General features: G+C 62.0%; 1 protein-coding gene across 4 annotated transcripts; it reads left to right on the top strand.

Annotated features, from left to right (window-relative positions):
- Positions 1 to 7454: 7454 nt before the first annotated feature.
- On the top strand, positions 7455 to 24704 carry PVALB (parvalbumin). Of its 4 annotated transcripts, none has more exons than XM_036019575.1 (5): positions 7455 to 7533; positions 9804 to 9871; positions 11450 to 11582; positions 12819 to 12928; positions 24485 to 24704. In XM_036019575.1, the coding sequence occupies exons 2-5, from the start codon at positions 9811 to 9813 to the stop codon at positions 24511 to 24513; spliced, it is 333 nt and encodes a 110-aa protein (XP_035875468.1). In that variant the 5' UTR covers positions 7455 to 7533; positions 9804 to 9810; the 3' UTR covers positions 24514 to 24704. The 4 variants fall into 4 exon arrangements, with proteins under 4 accessions (XP_035875468.1, XP_035875469.1, XP_028388694.1 ...); XM_036019576.1 differs by lacking the exon at positions 7455 to 7533 and adding an exon at positions 9016 to 9121; XM_028532893.2 differs by lacking the exon at positions 7455 to 7533 and adding an exon at positions 9269 to 9361.
- The last annotated feature ends 146 nt before the right edge of the window (positions 24705 to 24850 follow it).

Genomic DNA, 24850 nt, shown 5'->3' with positions numbered 1-24850 from the left:
GGTACTCTCCACGCTCTGCGTATCCCCTGGTGCACTGACCAATGAGAACCCACGTCCCCGATGGCGCAGAGAGTAGGAACCTCCCTCCGCAGGGGCCACTGACTTGCTACAAAATCAGTCGCCCTGGAAGTTGTCTAGGCCCTCAGTGGCCCGTGTGTCCTTTGGAGTGAGGGCCATCTGAAGTATGTTCGGATCAAACAAATACATGCTGAGGATAAACTATGCATGTGTTTCTGGGTTTGCACTTTGCACACACTTCCCCTTGCTGTCCATTCATTCATTCATTCATTCCTGTATCATTCATTCATTCATTCATTGAAAGCAACATCGACGGAATGTCTACCATATGCCAAGTCCTGGGCTGGGTCCCGGGGACACAGCAATGCAAACAACACACTTGCCACCCTCGATAAACTCATGACCTAACTTGGGCAACAAACATGCAATAACAACAGCAACAGGAAATAAACAGTGGATAGCCGAAGAGCATTTTCTGCATGGCAGGCACTGCCCCGAGCGCCTCCCACGCACTGTCTAACGTGGCTCCGACAACCGCCCCATGCCCTAGTGCGTTAGTCAGCGCTTCCACTATTGCCGTGTGACAAGCGACACCAAACACGGGGCTGAACGCAGCAATCGTTTCAGTGTCTTTGTGTCAGATATGACCCAGCACCTCCCGCCCAGGCCTGGGCTCTCTCCCCCCACCCCTGCTCTTCCCTTAGGCATGCCCCCCCTCCCCCCTTACCCACTGTGCGGCCCGGAGGCAGCCCACAGGCCTGGTGTGAGTCCCGGCTTTTCCATTTCCCTCTGACACGCTCCGACTTCTCCAGCCTCAGCCTCCCCACGCGATGGTGGATACACAGTGTAAATAAACTTTAACTGATTGCTAAGGGTCCCCCAATTCTATGGGCCTGTGAGGCCAAGGACGCACGATTGAGAGGCCGGGAAGAGAAGCGCTGGCCAGGGAGACAGGAAGCGGCGGAGTGATCCAGTCCAGGAGAGGGGGCGGGGGGGGGGCTGTGCTGGAGCCCAGGCGTCGTCCTTCCCTGCCTGGTGTTTATTCCCCATTCTGAACCGTGCTCCTCTTTAAAGCTCAGCCTCAGTCTCCACCTTCCTCTGCAGGTCGGTCTACACTGTACCAGCGCAAGACGGGGACTGTGGGTGTTCAAACAGAGTCAGCTTCTGAGATTTCAGATTTTTTTTTTCAGTAGAATTTGACCCGGCATCAAGATGAAAGCAATACATACTTGATAAGAAAAAACAGTGATAAGAAAAAACAGTGATCGTGTCCTCAAACACATCAGCCACGTCGCCCAGGGCCTCCACGCTCGGCGCCAAGGGCAAGCCGCCCCCACCGGCGGAAGGGCCACCAAGACATGTCCCAGATCTGCTCAGCCTGGTTTCAATATCCAGTTTCCTGTTCCCCAAAGCACCCTCTCCTGCCAGAATACGAGCCGCAATTTTGGGTCAGGAAGAGAGAGCCGGATAGACATGAGGCCTGAACCCCAAGGGAAGATCCCCGTTCCCACAACACTAATTGCACCCCAGCAGCCGCCCCTAAAGATCGGTGAAGAAATGAATGTAGGTAGTGTTCTAAGTACAATCCGACAGTGTCTTCGAGAACAGCCACCATGGCCCACACACAAGCGAAAATGAAAACATCAGTCGGACGTATTCTCCTCAGAGGCTCTCCAGGAGACAGGCTGGGTGCCAGTGCCGGCGCCCCAAACTCCCAGCTGAAAAGACGCCTGGAGAACCCGGGAATAATGGGGCCATGATTGAGGTCAGTGCAGGTGCTAGGAGGAACATGAGGTCGAGGGAAGAAACCCAGGAGGGCTTCCAGTAAGCGGCGGCATCCAAGCTGAATCATCCAGAGTGGGTGGCCCAGCAGGAGTGAGAAGGCGAACACCTCTAGACGTGACAACAGTGGTTGTACCTGGGTAGCAATGGATTATTGGCGACTCCTCCTCCGGCTGGCCTCCTCTCTATTTTCTATTGTTTCTTTAAAGAGTATGTGTCACTCTTCATAAAATTTGTTGCAAGAAAGGGAAGGTAGCCTTTTCGCAGGACTTGGAGAGTTTTCGTGAGACTGTGGTCCATTGTCCTTGTCATCACGGGAATAGAGAGCCTCTCCCCTCGCTGGTGTGTTAGCGCCCGTGGGCGGCCGCAGCAACGTGCGGGGGCTGGGGGCTCAAACCTCAGACATTTACTGCCCACGGTCCTGGGGGCTGGATGGCCGGATCAAGGTGTCGGCAGGCTGGTTCCTCCTGAGGCCTCTCTCCTTGGCTGGCAGGCGGCCGTCTTCTCCCCGTGTCCTCACACGGTCTCTTGTCTGTGCGTGTCTGCGTCCTGACTTTATCGTTTTGTAAGGACGCCAGTCACGTTGGATCAGGGCTCACCCCCAGAGACTGAGGCGAACTTGATCACCACCATAGAGGCCCCACCTCCAAATACAGGGACGTCCCGGGCTCCTGGTGGTTAGGGCTTCCACAGATGGACTGGCGGCGGGGGGCACCCAACACTGCCCATGGCACTGAGGGGCAGGCAGATGGTGCTGGAGGCGCCCTTTGTCTCCCCCTTTTGTCACGGGAGAGCTCAGACCATGAGTACCACCTGATCTGGACACAAAGATGCTGGGTGCTGGGGATGACGCACATGGGCTGTTAGCGCTCTGGGGCCACCTGGGGGAGGTGCCAGGCACAGGCATCCAGTGGCCAGTAAAAAGCACACTCGCCGGAGGTCCCCTAAAACACATGGACACATCTCCTGCCCCTGAGGGTATATGTGTGCACACACGACACATGCACGCACAACACACACATGCACACATGCACACACCGCTTCCAGCGATCATTCTAACTCTTTGCTGCGGGATGTGCATCGACATGGTGACGGCTGAGCTAGAAGAGGCCTGGGAGGAGATACCAGTGCCTTTGTCACCTACGATCGCCTTAGAGACCCGAGCTGGACTCGGGGGGGGGGGGGGGGGGTGCTGGCATCCGCTCCCCTGAGGTCAGCAGGCATCCGGGAGCCTGGAGCTCTCTGAGAGGCTCTGCAGACCAACCCCTCCCTGCTTCCCCATGCGCAACCCAAGACAGGAGCTTCCCAGAGACCACTGTGACCGATTTCTACCAGGTCTTTTGATTTCCACAACTGTGACCTTGGGGTGCCCTGTTCCAGCCCACACAGGGACCGAACTCTTCTCTGGTTTCCCCTGAGCGCCGGGGAGACAGGGCGGGGTTTCCCGGGAAGGACACAAGCCCAGGTGGCCAAGAGCCAAGATCACCTGGGCTGAGACAGCCCGGCCTAGCTCCCCTCCCAGAGCCCCAGGCTCCTCCCACGTCTCACACTCTCAGACCCCGCCCCTCCTCCCTCGAGCTGGGGCTCCTGACTTCCCCAGCAGGGCCACGGAGTCCTGGTCCTGAGACCGCCCTGAGGAAGCCAGGGGTGATTAGGGGCTGGCAGCCCCTGCTTCTCCGAATTTCTACATATAAAGACACGCCGGGGTCCTCGCCCTCAGTGGCAGGGCAAGGTCAAGGGTGAACTCCACACGATGAGGAGCACCCTGATCCGATCCATTTCTGTGGGAGTTTGTGCCCTCCAAACCCTGTCCTCCGCCGTGATGTCCGCTTAGCGCTCACCACGGCTTCCTCTTCAGCTCCATTTCACAGATGAAGAACCTGAGGCCCAGAGAGGCGAAGCCGCTGGCTCAAGGTCACGCAGCGGGTAAGCGGCAGGGCCAGAGTAGAGACCTGTGTCCCCGTACCACCGTTAGGACTCTCTGTTGGTGGTGAGGGGTGGGAGGGAGAACAAGGCCGCAGCCTAGAGACCTGCCCCTCAGGAACAGGGCCGAGGCTCGTTCAATGTCATACACGGTGCCTCCCCGGCCCAGCTCAGGGACAGCATTCCATCCGGCAGCAGTGGCCCCACCCACCGGGTCCCCGGACCCGAGGAAGTCTGTCTCCTCCTCGGTCTCAGCAGGTGGAAATAGTGTGAACTCATGAAGTACCACCAGTGAAGCAAACAGCTGAATGCTCGTCTGCTGGCACAGGGCAGCTAAGAGACTGCCGACCCACACACTATGGCCTGTCCCCCCACCCGCTGGGAGGCTGATGTGGCCTGTGGGGACAGCACCAAACAGGGCTACAGACAGGCAGACCAGGCTCTGTCTCTGGTCTCCAGTCTCTGTGTGCTGTGCGACCTGGGGCGAGTGACTGGACTTCTCTGAGCCTCAGTTTTTATGTCCGGGATCCACTTCAGCAGCACATATGAGGAAGCCTCCAGCTCAAGGCCAGGCACCGTATTTGGACCAGGGGACAGAAGAGGTCAGTGTCCCCACACTGTGTCACACATCTGTGCACCCAGCAGCCTCACGGCGGTGCAGAACAAGGACCCCAGAGCCAGGGGCCAACGCCCCCGGGCACTTCTGCCACCTGGACGCGGAAGCCTCGCAAGGGACAGGATGGGGTTGGGGCTGTCAAGTCCAGAAAGGCCACTTCGACCCAGAGTGACTCATTCCTTAGAAGTTCAATGTCATCACACTCACCAAGAACTTAAGGCGTGAACCTCCCTGGTGCCTGGCACACTGGGCGCCCCCAGAGATTCGCTCAATGAACCGTTCTTGGTTTTGGCCACCTAGGATCCCTCTCCTCTCGAGAGGGTCCCAGGACAGTCCATGCCCCGAGCGCTTCCAAAGATGTTGACGTCCTGCCACGTCCCAACCAAGCTAACCACAGCCAGTGAAACTCAGTTCTAGGGTTCTGGGGCAGTGGGCCCCCTGTCCGCCTAGGACTGGACCCAGCCGTTTATAGCCCTGCGAGGGAGGGCCCTCCTGTACCCCTCAGGGGCCAGCCAGGCTGAGAAGGTAGCCCCTGCGACCCAAGGTATTGCTGAGAGTTAAAAACAGCATTCTGGATCAAGCCATACCTGAACCTTCATGGCCTTATCTGTTACATGTTGTCCTTTTAGGGGAGCAGGTGGTGTGAAATGTTTTTCTTCTTACTGAGGTACAACTGTCATAGAGCATGATATTAGTTTCAGGGGTACAACATAATGATTCGATACTTTTATATGTTGCAAAGTGACCACCACGATCAGTATGTTTAACATCCGTCCCACGCATAGTTACAGAGTTAATCCAGCCAAGCCGGGCTTTCTGTCACTTGCGGTCAAAAATGTCCTGCCTGATAAACCTACTACTCCATGGCATCAGGGCCCCTTGTGAAGCCAAAGTCATGAAATGACGGCTCTTGAACTGATTCAGAGCAAAAGGAACCAAATAATTTTCCAAGATACTCTACTCAGGCTTTAGGATATCCCTACCCTACTGCAGGTGTTACGGGGTGGGGGGTGGGGACACTTCAGACTTGGAAGCCTTCAGTGTAAATCTCCACTCTCGCACTCACCAGCTGTGTGACTTTGCACAAAGCCCCCACCCTCTCTGAGACTTTCCTCAAGCCTCTGAGGATTACAATGAGGGTAACGTGAAATAATCTGATACGGCACTAAGTACATAGTAGGTCCTCAATAAACGCACCCCCTAAAACATGGGCACAGAGGGGGGCAGAGAGGAAGGCCATCCTGGTTTCAGAGAATTCACTCCTGGCGGGCACTGCCCCCGGCGTGCTGCTTCCGTTGGTCTCACCAAGAAGCAGAGCTGCGGAGTGGAGGGAAGCTGGGGCTCTGGGTCAGAGAGCCCTGGGTTTACGTCCTCCCCCTGCTCTGTGACCTCAGGCAAGTGGCCTAACCTCTCTGAGCCTTGTTCTGTTGCTAGTAAAATGGGGACGGCCATGCCTACCTTGTAAGGAGGTTCAAGGGCAAAAGTGTAACGCAGTGCACAGCGCACGTTGTTCAACGAACGAGCGTGATGTTTTCCCAGGCCCTAGCCCTTCCCCGGGGGCTGGTCCTCGACTGCCTCGTCCCCGCCTCCCTGAACTCAGCCGTGCCCCTGCCCTTGGCCTCCCTGATGACCACCAGAGCTCTGTGTCCGGGCCCGGCCCCTCGCTGGCGTCCCCACCGGGATGTCTTCCCTGCACCCCAAACCCAGCACAACGTCCCGGCTTGTCCACCACTCCCCTGAGACTTCGGCCCATCACCTTGGCCTTGCTTTCTGCATGATAACGCGAGTGGGTTGTAGTTCATCACTTCAGAGCACTCCCAGCCCCGACGTCCTAGGGTTCTCAACCCCAACCCGTCGTCACCCCCACTCTGCCCCTCCTCTTCCCCAGACCCAGCGCCTGCCAAAGCAGCACCTTCGCTCTCTTCTGTGGACCCCCAGCTTACAAACTCAGAGTTGGCTTGCATGCGTCCATCACAGCCCCCAAGCCTAGGAGAGTCTTCCCAGAAATGCTACCCAGGCTCCTCCTCCCCCCGTCTTCATTGCCCTCGCCCAGACCCGCGGCACACGTGGGCTCCAGACCAGCTTCCCCCTGCAGCCCGACCGCTGCTCTCCCCGCCCCCTGCCCTGGAGCCCACGGTCAGTGAAGGACTCGTGTAGCTTCCCTCCTCCTGTCGCAGTCAAGAACTGGACTCGACAAACTGGACTTGACTATTGACGCTGTTAGCGCCCTGGGGATTCTTTTTCAGGCTGGGGATGAGGAGAGGAACCGTTCGCGATGTTCATAATAAATATCTGTGAAGCTCATTCGCTCATTCGTGTTTTCAGAAGGCGCCCCCTGGGTGGTCTCCTCCAGCCCAGGGCAGACGGCACCAGAGTTCCCTTTGTGAGTCTCGTGAAAGCAGTGGGCCTTTGCTCCACAAAAGTGCCCTTGCACATGACTTGTTGCATACTTTAGGGGGTCCGTAGCCCCCAGAGCCCGTCCACAGAGGAAGGTTGGCCCCTGGTGGAGCTCCTCTCACGACCGGAGGCCGAAATGCAAAGAGAGGACGAGGCTGGTGAGCGAGTGCGCGGATGGAGCCTCCCCCGCCCGGCACTCGAGCACCCCCTGCCGGCGCTGGGCTGTCCTGCTCCAGGTCCACCGCTTTGAGTAGTGAGTCCCGCACCACCCAACGCCTCCGCGTGCTGTCCCCTCACCCACGCACGGGCACCGCCCTGCCCCGCAAGACCATCCTGAGGGATATGACGTGGGCACCGGAGCCCAGCCCGTGGCCTATGCGCGGGAGACGATTCCTGTTCCACCCCTTTGCCAGCCTTTCTCTTCCTTTCCTTGCAGGATTTTGGAGGACAGAAACGTTGCCACCATCTAAAGTGGTCATGGAAGGCTTCGTGGAAGAGGAGAGCCTGGCCCGAGCCTCCACTTTGGGTGGTGAAGGGAGGCAGGGGCCAGCGTTATTAATAGGCCCAGCTCGATGGGCCCAGGGAGACCGAATGTGATACAGACACCCAGCGCGGCGTTGGGGAGTACCTGACACCGCAAGGGGAGGGGGCCGAGGGCTGGGGGGAGCGGCGCCTCCCAAAATAGCCAGGGCACAGGCCTATATAGGTGGCTATCCCACCACCAGACGCACTGCCCGACAGGACCTCCCACCAGCCCGGCCTCTCACTGCAGGTTCCAGCCCCCCGCCCCCACCGAGGTGAGTGGCAGCTACGGAGGTCGGAGGAGGATGGAGGGGCACGGTGGGAAGAGGCCCGCCGGAAGGGGCTGCCGTGTCTCCCCTCCCTCCGGTGACACGGGGCTGGGGTGTGGGGTGCCGAACAGCAGGCAGCTGGGGAGCCCAGGCCCCGGAGCGTGAGTTCTGGGGTGGCTGCCCTACCTCCGGGTGTGGCCTGCGGCACATTCTCCCACCTGCCCGGCCGGGAAACCGGAGGGGCGGAGCCAGACTCCTGTGCACTGGTCAGTGGGCAGAGCAGGCAGGAGGACGGGGGTGGGAGGTGGACGGGCTGAAATGACGTCATCGGGCGCCGGGGTGGGTGGACTTCAGGCCAGAGAGGGAGCCACGTGGCTGGGAGGTCTCTGCAGCAGGACAGACAGGCAGACAGAGGAGGACAGGGACGGGTCTCTGTGGAGCCTTGGCCCCAGGGGCAGAGTCTGGGGACTCAGCCGTGTGGGTGTGGGTGTGGGTGTGGGAGGTCAGAGGGCTGGGTCCCTGGGAACTGGGGGGGACCCCCCCCGGAGGAGTCGCTGAGCTCCAGCCAGCAGCCCTGGGAGTGGGCCGCCCCCAGCCACCGCCTCTCCACGAGTCCTTGGGCCACGGCCACTTGCCGACTCTGTGTGGCCTCAGTCTCCCTGCCAGTGCAACTAAGGGCCCTTCAGCTGGGAACAGGTTCTCCTGCCGAGACCTCGGGAGCGAGCCGAGCCGGGGCTGACGAGGCGGCACAGAAGCCCAGCACGTCCAAGTGAGCAGCCCGGCCGGGGCGGGGGCCGCAGGGCAGCTGAGGGGCCCGGCCAAGTCCTCCCACCGCAGATCGGGTCCGGGGCGGCAGCCTGGGTGCCCTGGAAGCCAGATGGCGGGCTGTTGCCTGAAGGAGCTGACTCACAAGGAGGGGGCAGCTAGAGCCAGCAGGTGCTAAGGTTTCCGGGAAGGGCAGCCATCCAGGGTCGAGCTGAGGGAGCCGGCGTGGACAGTGAGCGCGAAGGAACTTGAGCTATTGGGTCGCCGGGCAGTTCTCCCCCCGCCCACCCTGCCCACCATGGGCCGCCAGTCTCAGCCCCTCCCAGCTGCCCACACACCTTCCAAGGGACCACCAACACCATCAAAACAACCGAGAGAGACAGAAGCCCAGAGAGGGCGATGCCCACAACCCCTTAAGGTCACACAGCGACTTAGTGCAGCCCCAGACCTGGAACCCAGGAACCCAGGACCCCCCCACCCCCCCGAGGCTCCCTGTCCAGTGCTCCGCACACTCCAGAGGCAGCTGGTTGCAGCCCGAACCCTTGGGCGGCCGTGGGAAAGAATGCAACCGGTTTCTGCCTGTCTACAGATCAGGAAGTGTCACATTTCCAGAGATGACGTTCGGGCCATCAACCTGCTTAGGTCGTCTGGAAAGCGTGGTCTGAAGGTGCCACCCTCTCCCCCCACCTGAGCCCTTCGAGCTCCGAGACAGGAGAGGGTGTGTAGAGATTCCAAGAGGCCTCTCCCATCCTACCCTCCTCCAAAAGTTTAGCGGGGGGCCCAGAGAGTCTGGACCCGAGCTCTACTCCGTGGCCAGGAGACCAGGAAAGTACGTAGTTTACCAGGTCTGAGAAGGGTTCTTTGAAAAGTCAGACTAGAAAAAAAAAATGAGGTTTCGGTAGGTGCATCCCTGACCAGATGCGGGATGGGGCACGGGCGTGGAGCCCACGGAGTGCCCGCCCACCTGTGCCTCCCCCACTCAGCGTCCCGTGGGTCAGGTTTCCAGACCTCAGCGCTCAGATTTTGCAGCATAAAATTTGCATCCAGGACAGACAGCGCGGAGGCTGAGGTAGGAGCAGAGAGAGTGGCGGCAGGACCAGGGGCCCCAGGAGGGTGAAGGTCTGGCCCCTGCCCGTGCCTGTCCTCCCCGAAGCGGCGGGACATCCCCCGAGGTGCACCGACCTCACTGCCCTACTGCGTGCCCTTGGCTGCAGGCGAACCCTCCAGGCCCCGCTGGTGACGCGGGAGCCCCAGAAAGCCCAGCGGCCGCCCCTTCCCCGGGCGCCCTGGCCGCAGCCCCCCGGATGGCGAGGACCCCCGGCGGGGGCGCCTGTGGGACGCCGGGCGGACGGAGCTGCTCTGGCTGCGCGCCCCGCCCCGCGCCCCCTGGCTCTGCGCCAGGCCGGCCCGCGTGCGCCGGGCGCACAGCACTGCAGCGCCGGTCATATGAGCAGAAATGATGAGAAAGGCACTTTTTAATCTTTTCGCACTTGCTCTGCCCGCTCAAACAGTTGCAGGATGTCGATGACAGACTTGCTCAGCGTTGAGGACATCAAGAAGGCGGTGGGGGCCTTTGCCGGTGAGCAGCGCGCTCCTCTCCCCAACCCTCTCCCCTCACCCACCGCCCTGCGCCCCGCGCCCCTTTGCGCGTGCATCCGGTCGGCGCCAGCAGGGCAGGGAGCGGGGTCCTCAGCATTTCCCCAAATCCGGGCGGGACTTGGATCGGGTGGGGAGGCCAGGCACCCTGCCCCAGACACTGAAAACTTGCGGGCGCTACAGTCTGGGTGTCCGGCTTCGCGGACTGGGGTCCCGAACCAAGGGCGAAGACCCGGTGGAAGACAGGACCTTCGGGCCCTTGGGGTCCTTGTGCGCGCTCTGGACTGCCCCTTTAAGGCACGTGGAAGGGGCTGCAGGCACTTGCGCCCTCTCTCCGACCCATTCTGGCCAGGTCTCATCTCACCCCGCGGTGGGCAGGGCTGCCCGCCCCTCACTGTCCGAACCCCCCAGTCCGGGGCTCAGAGCCCCCTTCCAACGACCCGAGAGCGAGGTGACTTTCTGACGCTGGCGCCCTGCTCTGCCCAACGCTGTCTGAGCATCTTCAGCGCTTGCAACTTCCAGCCCCCGTTGGCGGCCCGCGGAGGGAAGCGGCTGCCTCACCTTTCTGAGCGGCCCCGGACTTGAGCGCTTAGCGGCCCGGGGTCTCCCTCCCATCGCCCAGATGGGGGGAAACTGAGGCTGGGAGAGGGTCTGCAACCCGCTCAAGGTCACCTCGCAGCCACCGGGGGGTCTCAGGAGTAGGTCCCGGTCCCCCACCCTCGTGTTAGCCCTGGGCAAAGGGAGGAGAACCGGACCCTTACCAGGACCCCTCCCCCCCACACAGGTTACTCCACGTAACACTGCGCGTTCCCCTGCGCGGCGTTCTCACAGCGTCCCCAGCTCCTCTGTAAGAGTTCAGGAAGCCGGGAAGGGGGACCCCCTTTGCCCTCGGCTCGGCAGCTTCTCCTCTGGGCATGAAGCAGCTGGGGGAAGCCACCCTCCCAGGGTGCCGACATCACTCACCCTTTCTCCGAGGCCCACCTTGCTCCCTCCACATGGAACCTCAACTGGGAATTCCCAGGGAGCCTTCTAACCCCACCCCCACCCCCACCCCGAAACTCCCACCAGAATTGCTTTCCACGGCAGAGCCTGGACTTTTGGGTCCTCCCCTCCCCCTCCTGTGTGTGACCTTGAGAGAAACCTGCCCTCTCTGTGTTGATTTTCTGGCAACTCAATCTGTGGCTGAGAAAAAGGGGGCCTCCCCCATCCCCCTGCCCCAATGCACACACCGTGTGCACATCCCCCCAATTCCCTTGCCCACCCCCACGCAGCCACCCCCCAAAAGGCTTCCTGAAAACCAGGGACCCTCTCTGCCTTCCAAGGCTGCCCCCACCCTCAGCCCAGGGGCCGGTGGTGAAGGCGGGGACAGGCTGGGGAGCCAGGGAGGCCGGGGTGCAGCTGACCTCTCCCACCTCTAGCTAGGTGACCCTGGGCACCGCAGCCCCTCCCGTGGAGGCTGCGAGGAGGACTCAGTCAGCAAGCTCTGGGACAGCCCCCCCCCCACCCCCTTCCCTCCTGTCCTTCCCCCGGGCATTCCCACCGCTCCTCTCCGCCCCCGCAGCCGCCGAGTCCTTCGACCACAAGAAGTTCTTCCAGATGGTGGGCCTGAAGAAGAAGAGCCCGGAGGACGTGAAGAAGGTGTTCCACATCCTGGACAAGGACAAGAGCGGCTTCATCGAGGAGGAGGAGCTGGGGTAAACTGAGGCGGGCAGGGGCTGCTCAGCCCGAGGCTGGGAGAGGGGGTGGGGGTTGGGACTCCCTCAGCCCTTCCCTCCGCCCCCCCTAACAGAAAACAGCCGGACCCCTGTTGCTTCCGGAAGAGTAAACTCAGCAGAAAGTGCAACTAACTAGGTTAAATTAGAGCTACTTAATATTGTTAATGGAAGGATGCTACTTCATAATTTAATATAATTCAAAAGGCCCCTTTTCTCTGCCTAACACCATAGGCAAGACAGAGAGCAACAGCTTGAGTGTTTCACGGATTTTCAGGTGGCTGTCAGGCTCCTCCCACCACCCTGGGACCCCTGCCCTCCGCACCAGCGAGGCCAGGGCAGCTCCTGGTGTGTCAGGGCCGGTCACCAGCCCTGGGGGCTGGGGAGTTCGGGGGGCAAAGCAAAGGAGGAGAAGGTCATGACTTAGAGCGACGCCAGCAGAGGAAGCCCCCGCCGCACCCCCTCGGCCACCTGGCGTGTGTCTGCCCGCCTGGCTGGGTCTGCGTCACTCTCTGGCCACGGCTGGCTTGGGTTTTGTCAGAGAGCGAAGGGGGAGGAGGTGGAGAGGAGCGTTTCGAGTGAGAACGTCCCCGTCCATCCGGCCTCTCGCCAAACCATCCCACGAGGATACCCTTTGTCTGCAACCTTCTCCTCCTGTCCGCCTGTGCCCCATGGCACACGTGTGTGCATGCACACACTCGGGCTGACTTCTTCCTGCCCTCCAGGTGGGGAGGACGCGTCCCCTCACCCCAGGTGTCCCAGACGCCTCCCTCGAGAGTGCCCATCGCTGCAGCCACCCCCCTGCCTGGTCTCTCTCCCAGCGTTTGCCCCTCCCCCCTATGTTTTCAGGTGGCCTCCCGGGTCATCTCTGTGCCCCCCACGCCCGCGCCACCCCCCGTTTCCAGCATGGCCCCGGCACAGAGGAATACTTTTGTGTTGGTTGCATTGGCTGGATAAAAAGCAGTTGCAGGTGCCCTGCCTGTAGACGAGGCGAGGTCAGCCCTCGGCTGGGGACAGCCTGTCCTTCCCGCACACGCACCCAGGAGGGGCTGGCCACAGCCCGGGCTGCCTGGCCCGGCCCCAGCACACGACACGCCCACCCGCTGCGTGCTGCTGCCCCCGCTGCCCACTCCCCCTCTGCAGACTCCAGCCCACCGTCCGCACGGTGTTCCTGCAAGGTGCCCTTGACCTGGCTCCCTCTCTGGCTTTTCTTCCCAGATCCATCCTGAAGGGCTTCTCCGCAGACGCCAGGGACCTGTCTGCTAAAGAAACCAAGACGCTGCTGGCCGCTGGGGACAAGGATGGGGACGGCAAGATCGGGGTGGACGGTGAGTAGCCACGACGGGGGGCCTGGGCGCATTGTGGGTCTCGGGACACTTGGATTCAAAGCGCGGCGCTCTGTCCATTGCGGGAAAGCGAGAGGACAGCCAGCCAGCTCCCGAGACCAGGTGGGAAGGGCAGGCTCAGTCTGAGAGAGCTGCCCTGCAAGCCGGCCCGGCAAAAACGGGGGCATTTTTTCTACATTTGAACAATCTTTTCCCCCCTCCCTACCTTGTAGGGGGGAAATCCAGGAGAATTTGGGATTTTCCCTGAACCTGGCCGACTCGTTTACCTGGGTTCTGATCCCTGCTCTGCCCAAAGGGGCTGTGTGACCCTGGCTGTTCTCGCTCCTTCTCTGGGCCTCCGTCTCCCATCCGAAACCCAAGCAGATGGGGCCGGCCGATCCCCAGGGGCCCAGCTGGCCTCGGCTCTCACGTTCTCAGATTCCAGGGATGGAAATTCCTTATCTCCTATCCTCCCCAACATCTTGTCCGGGTGTCCTGTAACTTCAGGTCTCCAGCCTGTTCTGGCTTCACCCACGGAGAACGGTCCAGCATTGAAGGGGAGCCAGGAAAGCCAGGCTGCCAGGGGTTGGCTGGGAACGGGGAAACGGAATACCTTGCTTTTTGAGCTTTGCCCCCCGAACAGCTGAGGAGGGGCTGGGGGTCCGGCTTCTCACACCCTTCTGCAGCCAGATCGGACCCACATTCACCAAGCACATCCGCTGGCATCCTTCTCTTTGGTAGCATCGCAGCGTCCTTGGGAGTTGGCCCCGTTCTGCAGGGGCACAGACAGAGCTTGAGGCACCTTCGCCTGTTCAAAGAGCCAGGATACCCGTAGTGGGCCGGGGATTTGAACCAGGTCTGAGTAACTCTTCCCAGCACGCTGTGCGGCAGCGGCCCCTCTAAGAATCTTTTCTGCCAGTCTAAGTGAAAACGGCGTGCAGCTGCTCGGCCTCTGGGTCCAGGCTGTCTCTGGGACCGACTCCCAGCCCTGCCACTTTCTAGCTGTGTGGCTTCGGGCAATTGGTGTTCTCGTCTCTGAACTGAGGATAATGATCGTCCTCACCTCATGGGGCTGTCGTGAGGGGCAGATGTGTCGGCGTGTGGAGTGTTTAGTGCAGTGCCCAGCCCGCAGCGAGCGCCCCACGGTGTGTGGTAATGGTGCCCACCCTTTCACCCCCAGCACCCAGCCCACACCCGGCCCAAAGCAGGCGCCTGATACACATCTGCAGCCTGGGGGTCAGGCCCAGCCCCCCAGGCTCTGCCTCCCCCTGCCCTTCACCAGCTGTGGCCTTGGCCACATGTAGGTCCCCTCCCCAGACAGTTGTATCCTAAGAACGGCTCGGGCTCGTTGTGAAAATGAAACTGCTTCGGGGAAGGTGCAAGGATGCTGACCGTAGACGGAGTTTATTAAAGTTTTATGTCAGACACAGGAATAGAGGACCTCCAGCAAGGTCAGGCGCAGCGGCCGCCTCGCCCTGAGGGCAGCTGCCCTGGCTGTGGCTGCGAAGGAGGGAGGGGGTCTTAAAGGGGCTGGAGGTGGGGGGTGCTAGGGAGAGATCGGTGGCTGGTCCTGGGGACCCCAGTGAGGGGCCTGTCTCCCCCACACCCCCATCCTCACGGAGCTGCCCCCGAGCCTGGATTCCCGCCAGGACCCTCCCCCCCCCCGCCTCCAGACCTGCCTCCCAGTTTTACTCGCGGCCGATGTGCCACAGCTCAGAAGCCCCAGGCGGGGCCCTCTTGGCTGGCTGCTCACCAACCCCAATGACGGAGAGAAACCAGGCCAGACCCTGGCCTGCTTCCCTGCTTCCCTCCCTCGCTGCCCCCTCGGATCTCAAAGAGCTTGCTCTGCTTACTGGGGAGCAACCCTGGGCTGCTCAGTTCGGGAGGTAAAGCTGAACAAGGCCCGACTCCCAGAGGCACCGTTTCCTGGCCTCGTGCCCCTGAGCAGCAGCTCAGCGACCCCGAGCCTCAGTTTCTCCATCTGTAAACTGGGCACAACATACCTGGTCGGGATCTTGTGAGGCATCTGTGGCACGATGCCTGGGGCGTGCTGAGTGCAGCGCCCAGCACATAGTAAGTGCTCAACGAACGGCACTGAGATACTCCTTCCATTGTATGTGCACGTTGCTGACGGTTCTGTGCGTGTCCCCACTGGGCGCATATGACACCAGGCCGAGGCCGGGAGGTTCAGACGCGCACCGTGGAGAGGCAGAGGCCTCGGGAAGACCTGGAAGCTGTGGGCAGGGAGGCCGGGCGAGGCGTCGGTGCCAGCAAAGGCACAGACAGAGGCTGGAGAGTCTAGGGCATGTTTGCCAAGAGGCACGATGATTGGTTTGCCCAGGGCCGGGTTTGCCCAGAGAAGTGTTACCAGGGTGTGTGATGTGTGCCCAGCCCCGGGCTGGGGTCTGCACGACTGTCACCTCATTTAACCTTGAGGTGACAGAGGACACGAGTGTAGATGCAGAGAGAGCAGCTCCTGCGCCCAGGGTGACCGTGGATTCGAACCCAGGTCTGGCTCAGCACCTTGCGGGCTCAGGCCCACCTGGCAAAGGTCTGGGGGGTGGGGCAGAGCGCAGCAGGGTGGTGGGGGTGGGGCGAGAGAGAGCAGATCACCCCGAGGCAGCGAGGCAGCACCCTGCTTCTGTGGTGGAATGATGGAGATGCCTCCCCCTGCCCACTTCACCCCACAACACAGCACTCTTTCTGGAGGCGGGTGGCGGGGTGGGCATGGTGACACCCACCAGGCGCTGAGCTGGGAGGAGGAGCCACTGCAGGGACCCAGGAGGCTCTGGCCTGCCTTTGCCCTCCAGAGGCTGCAGGGCCTGCGCCCTTCCACCTGCTGGAGGGTGCTTTCTACTCCTGGTGGGCCCCGTGGCAAGTCTCGGAACTTGGGGTGCCTTGCAGCCCTGGGGACTCCGGGGTGGGCATCATGGTGAACGAGCCTCTCGAAGAGGCCCTGCTCGGCTCTCAGGCTCTGCTGTGCCCCCTTGGGTCACGGTCACAGTGACATTCAACCGCAGTGCTGAGCATTTTGCTCGCTGACTCTCCCCGGCTCTCTCTGAGGTGCTACTACCCCCGTTTACAGGTGAGGACGCTGAGGCTCAGGGAGGCTGAGTGTTTGCCCAAACTTCCACGCCTCGGAAGAGACAAGGTCAGGGTCTGAGCTCAGGTCTGTCTGGATCTTAGGCGCATGCGTGTGGCGCCTGCCTCACCCGTGCATTCAGAGCGTGGTGCGCTTCCGTCAGATGCCGTGTTCATCGACTCGCCCTTTGCTTCTGTCCCCCACCCCCACTGGCGTGCCAGCCCACGAGGGCAGGGCCTTTGTTTTGTTCATTTCTCACCCAGCACCTAGGAAAGGCCTGGCACCTGGTGTGGGCACACGAGGAGTTTGTGGAGTGAGTGAGTGAGTGAGTGAGTGGACGTGTGTCCAGCCCTGGGCTGCGGTGACCAGGGAGCGTGGTGTGTTGCTTGAGGTCGGCCGGCGGAGGCTGGGGGCTTGCGTGTGGCGGGTACAGGGGGTTCTAGACTTGGGGCCAGCCTGCCTCGGTCTCCCGCGCCGTTCGCCCTCCCGGAGGTGAGTGATACTCACCACGTTCTTCAGAATCCCAGCTCGAGGGTGGGGGAGGCTGAACGACGGAGTTCTAATAATAACGCTTTGCGTTCCCGTCTCTGGGCAACTAGCTCCAGGAACCTCAGACGTTTATAGATGTGGCCGATCGATTCTCCAGGGCCACCCAAGCGCAGGGCTGGGCAAGGGGGCGTTTGGGGCAGAGGAGGAGCTGGACGGAGGTGGAAGCTGCCCAAAAGCCCAGCCGCGGTTGCAAATTCCGGGCACAAACAGCCGGCGATGACAGTGAGGGGCAGCGTCCTTCTCAAGTTCTCGTCCTGAGCTACCGGGGATCGGGGGGGGGGGGGTCCGGAGTTAGAGTCACCCAGAGCATTTTGTGTGACGCAGCAGGTGGTGCCCTGTCCCGAGGGCTTCTGATTCCTCGGGTCTGGGTAGGGGGTAGCCCACCAGCCACAGTCCTGCCGAGTCCCCAGGCGGCGCTGATGCCCTGGGGACCATACTGGGAAAACCGCGGCCTCACGGGGGTCCTAGAGAGTGGGCGCCGTTCACGCCTCTTCCCGTCTCACAGACGAGGAATCAGAGGTGCTGACAGTGCCGTGGCCAGGCCCCCTCGGTGGCAAGGCCAGTCCAGCCAGGACCCTCTGCCACCCTGCCTCCCCCACGAGCCTGTGTCCCCAGCCAGGCCTCTCCACACCTGGTGCCTGCCACACTGCCACACAGAACCCCAGTCAGGTGGCCAGCAGCAGCGGTGGCTGTCCACGTGGCGCTTCCAGGCCCTGGGGACGGCACACGGGCCTTCGCTCTTTCAGCTCCATCAGCCCCCAGAGCTGCACGAGACCGGGGGACGGGGCTCAGGGAAGGGGGTGGCTGGCCATCAGCAGGGGCCCCAGCTATCCAAACGCTGCCCCTCGGACCCCCAGTGTCCCGCCCCTCCCACCATGCACCCGCTTGCACCGCGGCTGCGTTCCCCTGAAACCCGACCCTGTCTCCTGCACTCCCGGCCCGTGTAACACAAGAGGCTGTGGTTTGCTTTTTGCTTTTGTTGCTAAAAAATGGAGTCATAACGATCGTCTAAGCTCCGCAGTCTGAGCCTTCGCATGTCTCCAGGCATTTGTCTGTTCTGCTTCCTCCTGGCGGACTCTGCTCTCTGTTGTCCTGGAGGAGCCTATTCCACGGGGGCGGTGGGGGTAAGGGAGGGAGCTCCGGCCGGAACCCCTGCAGTCAGGCAGAAACCCAGCTGCAGCCCGACAGGGATACACCTTCTGGCCTCAGGGGGTTGTAGCCGGACTGGAGGGAGTGTTCTGGAAGTGATTCCTTTCTCCCATTTTACGGGGATGCTTTGTCTTGTGAGCCACCCTGAACCCCTTTGGAAACAGTGGAACCCCAGTCCTCAAAGGAGACGACATCGAGTCCAAGACGGGAGGGAAGTGGGACGGAGGGAAGGAGGCCTCCCCCACGTGCCTCCCGCCGCCGCCGCCTCCTGTAATTCCAGCCCTCCAGGCCCGCCGGCGTTGGGTTTCCGAGCCAGGTGGGACGCGCCGCCCGCCAGGGCCCGCCCGCCGTCCGGCCCCGGTGCGTCCTCCAGCAGCCTGACCGGGTCTGTGACCCGTACTGAGAGATGTGGAATCGGAGGCCGGGCAGACACGATGTCCCAAAGTCACGGGGCAGATCCCCGGTCGGAGGGAACCGGCCCTCCGACCCTGCCCCTCCCGCCTCCAGGCTGAGTGGATACATCCGAGTTATAAATGGTTCCTGTGCTTAGCAAGACGCCGGCTGTACTTCCTGCGCGGGCCTCCCTAAGGCCAGCCTCACGCTGCACTAGAGGGGACCTGGGGGAGGCAGGGAAAGTGGCGCTCCTCACGTAACCACGCTCCTGCGACCAGGAGCAGGAGTGCACGACCCCGCCCCACCCCTGTGGGTCACGGCTGGAGTCAGAACCTGGGGCCGTGCAACCGCAGCCTCCGGGGCCCAGACGCACCCCGGCCTGGGCCATGCCTGAGGTAGAATCTCCTTGGCTCAGTGACTCCCAGCCTCAGTGTCCCCGTAGGTAAAACAGGGACAGGAGCGCAGGCGAGGATGACCTGGGACGGCAGGCAGGGCAGTGACCCGCACAGCCTGGGCCCCCCAAACTGTTGACAGAGGCTCCTTGCAGCCCGTCCGGTGTGACCCCGGATGACCCTGCCTCCCCATTCTCCTGGGCTTGGAAAGCGATCTGTTTGCCGTAGCAATTGGTAAGGAACCCGGCCCGGGAGCTATTTAGAGGCGAGGTGATAAACCAGGAGGCCGGTGCCGTGGTGCCTTCGTCCTGGTCCCCACGACAGAGGGGAGGGAAGAGCCTTCCAGGCGCTGACTCAATGTCTGTCTCAGTTTCACCGGGGCTGTCAGCGAGCGCTGGTCTCATCTGTCAATGACTTCTAAATTTGTCCGGTCCCCACAGCAGCCGGCACTGGGACAGACCTAGTTAGGCTAATTTCAGTTTCCTAAGGGAAAGGACGGGGCCGAGTCCTCCCATCCTCCGACCGGGTGCGTGCGGCCCCCACCGCAAGCCCGCCCCTGTCTCTCTGTGATCCGATTGGCCCCGGGGGCCTTGGGGTGGGGGTGGGGGGCTTCCATGGCAAAGGCAGCGCCGACTCGCCCGGCGATGGGAGGAGAGCCTCTGGACCCCTCCCCAGACACGCCCCCCCCAGCAGTGAGATCGATGTCGTCGTGCTGTGGCTGTGCCGGGCGTCGCCGCGTGAGGCGCCTCTCAGCTGTTCTCTCATGGAGCCCTCCCCCGCCCCCCCGTGAAGGGGTACTCCGGCGCCCCACTGTACAGACGCGGAGCCGGAGGGTCGGGGGCTGCGTCCATGGGCGGGCGTGCTGGGGCTGGGGTCCTACCCCGGAGGGGACGGGCAGTGTCAGAAACGCCGGCCAGGTCAGCCGCTTGCTCTTGAGGCTTCCTGTGCCCTCTGTCACTTTACATCTTCCTTGTTTTAGTGTCAGGACTTGGTGGGGGTGGGGGGGCTGTTACTGTTATATCAAAGCGCCGGCCTGTGTCAGTTGTGCTGAGCTCCGAGGGGGCGGGGCCTGATGCGCTAGACCACGCCCAGTGTGCCAGGCCCCTTCTGTATTTGCTCCGCGCTGGGCTTCCCAACCGCCGTGCGAGTAGTAGGGTCATCACACCCACTTCACAGATGTGGGAGCTGAGGCTCGGGGAGGAAAGTAGTGACCGAAGGCCACCCACCCAGGACCGGATGGAGCAGGGTTCAGACCCAGCTCCAGGGCTGCTGGGAGGCTGCACACAGGTGCCAGGCAGGGACAAGAAATGGTGGGGACAACAGCAAGGCCGGGAAACAAGGACTGTGGCAGCCACCGGAGCATCCACGCCAGGCAGCAGCCAGGCGTTCCGGAGGCTCGTGGCGAAGGGAGCTGGCTCTGCAGAAGCAACTCGATGGCAACTGCTACCGAGTGCTGGGTGCTGGGTGATGGGTGCTGGGTGCAGGCCTCGGGCCAGGCCCATGACCAGAGCTTTACGCTGGTTCCTCTGAGCAGCCCAAGGAGCACCATGCTGCAGATGGGAAAGCCGAGGCACGATGAGGTGAAGTCCAAGGTCACGGAAGCAAGAAGTGGGAACTGGGCGTGGACTCCTAGTTCCCTGGCTCCAGAGGCCGTGGGAGATCGGGAGATGTGTCTTCCAGACCTGGAGGGGTGAGGGGTCCTGCCCAGGGACAGGTGTGACGGCAGAGCTGAGACGGACAGACACCCTGTCCTCTGACGCCCCATCCCCCCTCCTTGCGTCCCACCACCAAACCAGCGGGCTGGGATTTGACAAGGTCTTCGTGTGTTTGCTCCTTTGCTTTGTCCTAAGGGGGGGTGTGGAGGCTTGACCAGAGACCTCTTTTGATGGGAGGGCTGTTTGTTAATTGGCGGGTTCCTAAGAGCTCTGCCCCGAGGGAGGTGCAGGCTGAGCAGAAGAGCTGACCCCTGCCCTCCCTTCGTCTGTCTGCCGAGTGCCCTTCTCCGGGTTCTGGGAGGACAACACCAGAGTCCCAGGCTCTCCGCAGAGAGCGGGGGCGTGTGGCCGTCGCGACACCCCAGCTGCCTCAGAGCGGATCACGGGGTGGGCGGCGGGGTTGGAGTCTTCTCAGAGGCTTTTCAAAAACCCCGGGGCTCCAAAATCTCTCCCACAGTCAGACTCCAAAACGCTGAACCTCCCACCCCTGGAGAGCCCCTCACCCCGACAGCACCCAGCACCGTCTGGAGGAAGGTGGTAACGGGCACTTCACCGACCTGCCGTTTCCAGGATGAGGGTCAGAGAGGTCGGTGCAGGGCGGGAAACGGTGACGACCTGATCCCCCTCTTGGCGGTCTTCCAGGAGCTGGTGTTGGCGGGTGGATCCTGCCTGCTCTGTCCCGGGGCAGAGCACCTCGGTGCCCAAGGTCAGGGCGTGCTGGCTGGGCCAGTTTTCTAGGCTGAATGGCAGGTTGGAGCTGCAGGGAGTTCATGCCCCACCCCCCGCAGTGGGATGCCCGCCCTTCAGGCACTGCCTGGCCGCTCCCACGTGGGGGCTCTCGCAACAGCCCAGGCCAAGCCCCGCCCCTGCCTCCGTTACTTTCCGCGCGGCCTGGACACTTCCTCGCTTCGGGCCTCCGTCTCCCCGTCTGTAATGTGGGGATCGCCCCACTTCCCTCCCCGGCTGGCGTGAGAAGTATGTGAGGTAAGTTGGTGCTTGTCGACCCCTAAGGAGGACCTGTGAGCCATCCACCCCTCCACCCGTCCCTCCATCTGGCACGTGTTCATCGGCACCCGCCGTGCGCAGGGTCCCTTCCGCTGCGCGGAGGGTGGGGAACAAGCCAGGGCTCCGCCCTCCTGGGACTTCCATTTCAGCAGGGCCGACCGATACAAATAAGTGCACACACAAGACCGTTCCTGACAGTGCTAGGAACCGAGAAGGGCGTGAAGAGGGGCTGACCCGCCAGGGTCCTGGGGGTGGCGACATGTGAGCCGGCCCGCGGGTCGCTCTGCACCTGGGTCAAAGTGGGTCGGGGACCTCCGGGTCAAGAAAGAAGCCCGTGAGCGCAGCTTGAATCGCGCTCGCCACGCGATGGTGGCCGAGCTCCTGCGCCCTTGAGCCTCGGTTTCCCCTTCTGTGAATGCCGCCAAAAGCATCCCTCCCTCGGGGGGTGGTGAGAGTTTAATGAGGTGACACCGGCAAAGCACTGGCGCTGTAGGCGCTGAATAAGTAAGAGTGCCCAGATTCTGTATAAACGGGCGGCGTCCGTCAGGGAGAGCACCGATGATAAAAGGCATCTCAAAAGAACCGCCTGCCTCACGGAGCTGCAGGGTCGCAGGAGCTCTCGGCTCAGGAAGCGGACACTTTGACACCTGGGTCACCGAGGGGGATATTTGGAGCATTTCGTGTTCCGGTTCTGTCCCCGCCACCCGCCGGTACTGCCTAGCCGGTGACCCTGGGGATTCTCAGGACCCACTGGAGGACCCTGCCGCTCCCCCGCCTTCAGTCAGTGCCCAGGCCCCCTCACTGGTCACCTGCCTTCGCAGCCTGGGGACAGGAGGCACCAGTGTGCAGCCCCCAGGTCGGACCCCGGAGGGTGAGGGGCCCGGGTCCTCCCACCTGGCCGGGTCGGTGCCAGGTTAGTTCCCCGATGGCAGCACCTGTTGGTCTGGTGGGTTTTTGTTTTCTCACTTTTTATCTGGAAATAATGCTAGCTTTAGGGAAGAGCTGCAAAAACAAGGACACGGCTCCGTGGACCCCTCTCCCCGAGCCCCCAATGCTAACATATAACGTAACTATGGAATGTGGTGGAAAGTGAGAGGTCCCCTGGGTGCTGCCCCCATAGTCCGAGGCGGGGGGGGCAGACCTGGGGGGCAGGGCAGACATTTCTTCCGGCCCCTTTGAAGCCGCTCCCCATCTAGTCTTTCGTCTCTCTTGCCGGGGACTGGCCCTGCCCTCCCTTCCCTGTCCCCACAGTGGGGGGCTGACGCCCTTTCCTGGGGCCCAGAGCCCAGCTGGGCCTGGAACCCTAACCCTTCCTCCCCGCCCATGCTGCCCCCCCTCACACGCTGCATTTCCCAGAGGCTGCAGGGACTCACCTGGGGACCCCTCTCTGGCAGGCTGGGGACACGGTGTCTCGGAGACACTCGGTGGCAGAGGGTAGCCAACGCCTTGTTCTCTCTCGTCGCCTGGAGAGAGAAACCACAGAGAAGACGCTCTGCTGGGCCCCTTCGTGTCAAATGAGGCCTCAGAAGAGAGGGGTGCTGGGCGGCACCCCTGGGACGGGCACAGCGAGGACCCCACACTTGGGAGGGCGTGGAGAACGTGGGCAGAGGGGCTCGAGGGGGGAACCGAGGATCCCCGAGCACCCCCGTGGTGTCTCTTTCCCTTTCCGGGTGACAGCGATGAGGCTCGGAGAGGCTGGGTCACACGCCCACAGCGGCAGAGCCAGATTTGGAGCCCAGGCCGCTACGGGGTCTCTCCCACACCCCCCCTTGCTTCTGCCCTCGGAGCCCCCACCTGCAGTCCTGCCCCTCCACCTGCTTTTTCCTGTGGGAACCCTGCATGTGGGCACAGGACTCTGTCAGAAGCCGCCTTCCCCTGAAGGTTTGGTGAAGCAACAGGAGAAGACCCCTCTTCTCCCTGCGACAGTGACGTCTCTGTGGCTGCCTCACCCTGTCACAGACACATGTGGCCCCTCGGCGTCAGGCGCTGGGCCTGGGGGTGGGGTGGAGCAGCGGGTAGGAAGAGTGGGGTCGGGCGCTGTCCGTTCCCATGGGGGAGGTGGACAACAAAGGAACATGCAAGAAATACCCGAAGTACTTCGAGGGGTGGGTGCTGTGCCCGTGGTAAGAAAAGGTGCTCCCTTGGAGCGTGGCCGCCTCCAGCAGCGGGTCAGGGAGGGCCCCTGGGACAGCGACAGGAGGGCTGTGACCAGGCGGCGAGGAGCAGCCAGCCGCAGGAAAGTCTGGGGAGCATGCCCGGTGGAGCGAGCTGCAGGGGCAAAGGTCCCAAGGCGAGAATGCCCTCGGTGCCCTGAGGCTCGGAGGTGAGGCCGGCAGCCCCCAGCACTTCCTGCCACGTGTCGTTCTCCTTCCGACAAGACCAGCGGCTCTGCACCGTCACTTCTCCTCTCTGGGCCTCCGTTGTTCCTTCTGTGAAATGGGGGCGACGCCTCCCGGGTTCCCGTGCGCTCGGGGTGTTAAGTGAGCAGCTGTGTGAGACAGAGCTCAGCTTACGCTGAGCACCTGTGTGCGCTCGCTCCTCCAAGCTGCGGGGAGATGCCCCGCACTTAGAGCCCTCCGGGGTCTTGCCGTGTCCCCCTGAGGAGGAGGAGCACACAGTGGTTCTCAAATCCGGCTGCTCCCCAGAATCGCCTCCTAGCACATAAAACGACTCCTCCTTTTCCTAAGAAATTCCAAGGCAAGGGCCCATGAGTGCCGGTCTCCTTGGATTCCGCTGGCGACCCCCATGGGCAGCTGCGGGACAGCCCAACAGGTGGTGGCCGAGGAAGGCGTCGGGTGAAGTCACGCAGACCTGGGTCTGAGTCCCGGCTCTGCTTCTCATGAGCTGGTAAAGACTGCTGGCCCCTGAGCTTGAGTTTCCTCATCTGCGGAATGGGACTAGTGATCAAGTGCACGTGTCAGGGTCAGGGTCAGGGTCAGGGCCAAGTACGGTGTTGTATATACAGCGCTCATCACTGACTGGCGGGTGATGAACTTTCAGAAAGTCCTCATGGCCGTTAGGACTGTAGTCATTGTTAACAACTCGTGGGCTGTGTGACGTCGTGACGTGACAGGTACGGGAGGCTCACCACCTCCCATCTCCATTCATTCATTCATTCATTCATTCCGGCACTCACTCGGCCCACACGCCAGGACTCCCGCGGCAGAGATGTGAGCGCCGAGAGAAAGCCCCGCACAGGGGCCGGGTGGTCTGCCGCACCTGTCTCTTCTGCGAGGCCCACCTCTGACTCACCTCTCGTCCTTTTGTTTTGCAGAATTCTCCACTCTGGTGGCCGAGAGCTAAGCGGCCCTGACTGCCCCGGGTCTCCCACCTCCCCGCCCCGAACCCCCGGTCTCAGCTCCTCTTGCTGCCCTCCTGCGTTTCTGTTCGGTTTGTTTATGTTATTTTTTACTCCCCCCTCCCCCCCTTTGGCCCTCAGTGACACCATTCTTCTGGAAAATGCTAGAGAAACAATAAAGGCTGTACCAATTGGACTCTGCTGCTTGGAAAGGTCCAGGACAAGGGGTTGGGGGAGGGCGTGGGTCCTACCTTGGACTTCCAGACGCGCCTGTGCAGGGCTGGGAGCAGGATTTGGACAGAAAAACGTTGGGTGGAAGAGAAATCTACTGAGCCCTCCTCT

Source organism: Phyllostomus discolor, chromosome 2, assembly GCF_004126475.2.
Source record: "Phyllostomus discolor isolate MPI-MPIP mPhyDis1 chromosome 2, mPhyDis1.pri.v3, whole genome shotgun sequence".
In the NCBI taxonomy this organism is placed as follows: Eukaryota; Metazoa; Chordata; class Mammalia; order Chiroptera; family Phyllostomidae; genus Phyllostomus; species Phyllostomus discolor.
This window is presented reverse-complemented; position numbering and strand designations above follow the sequence as displayed.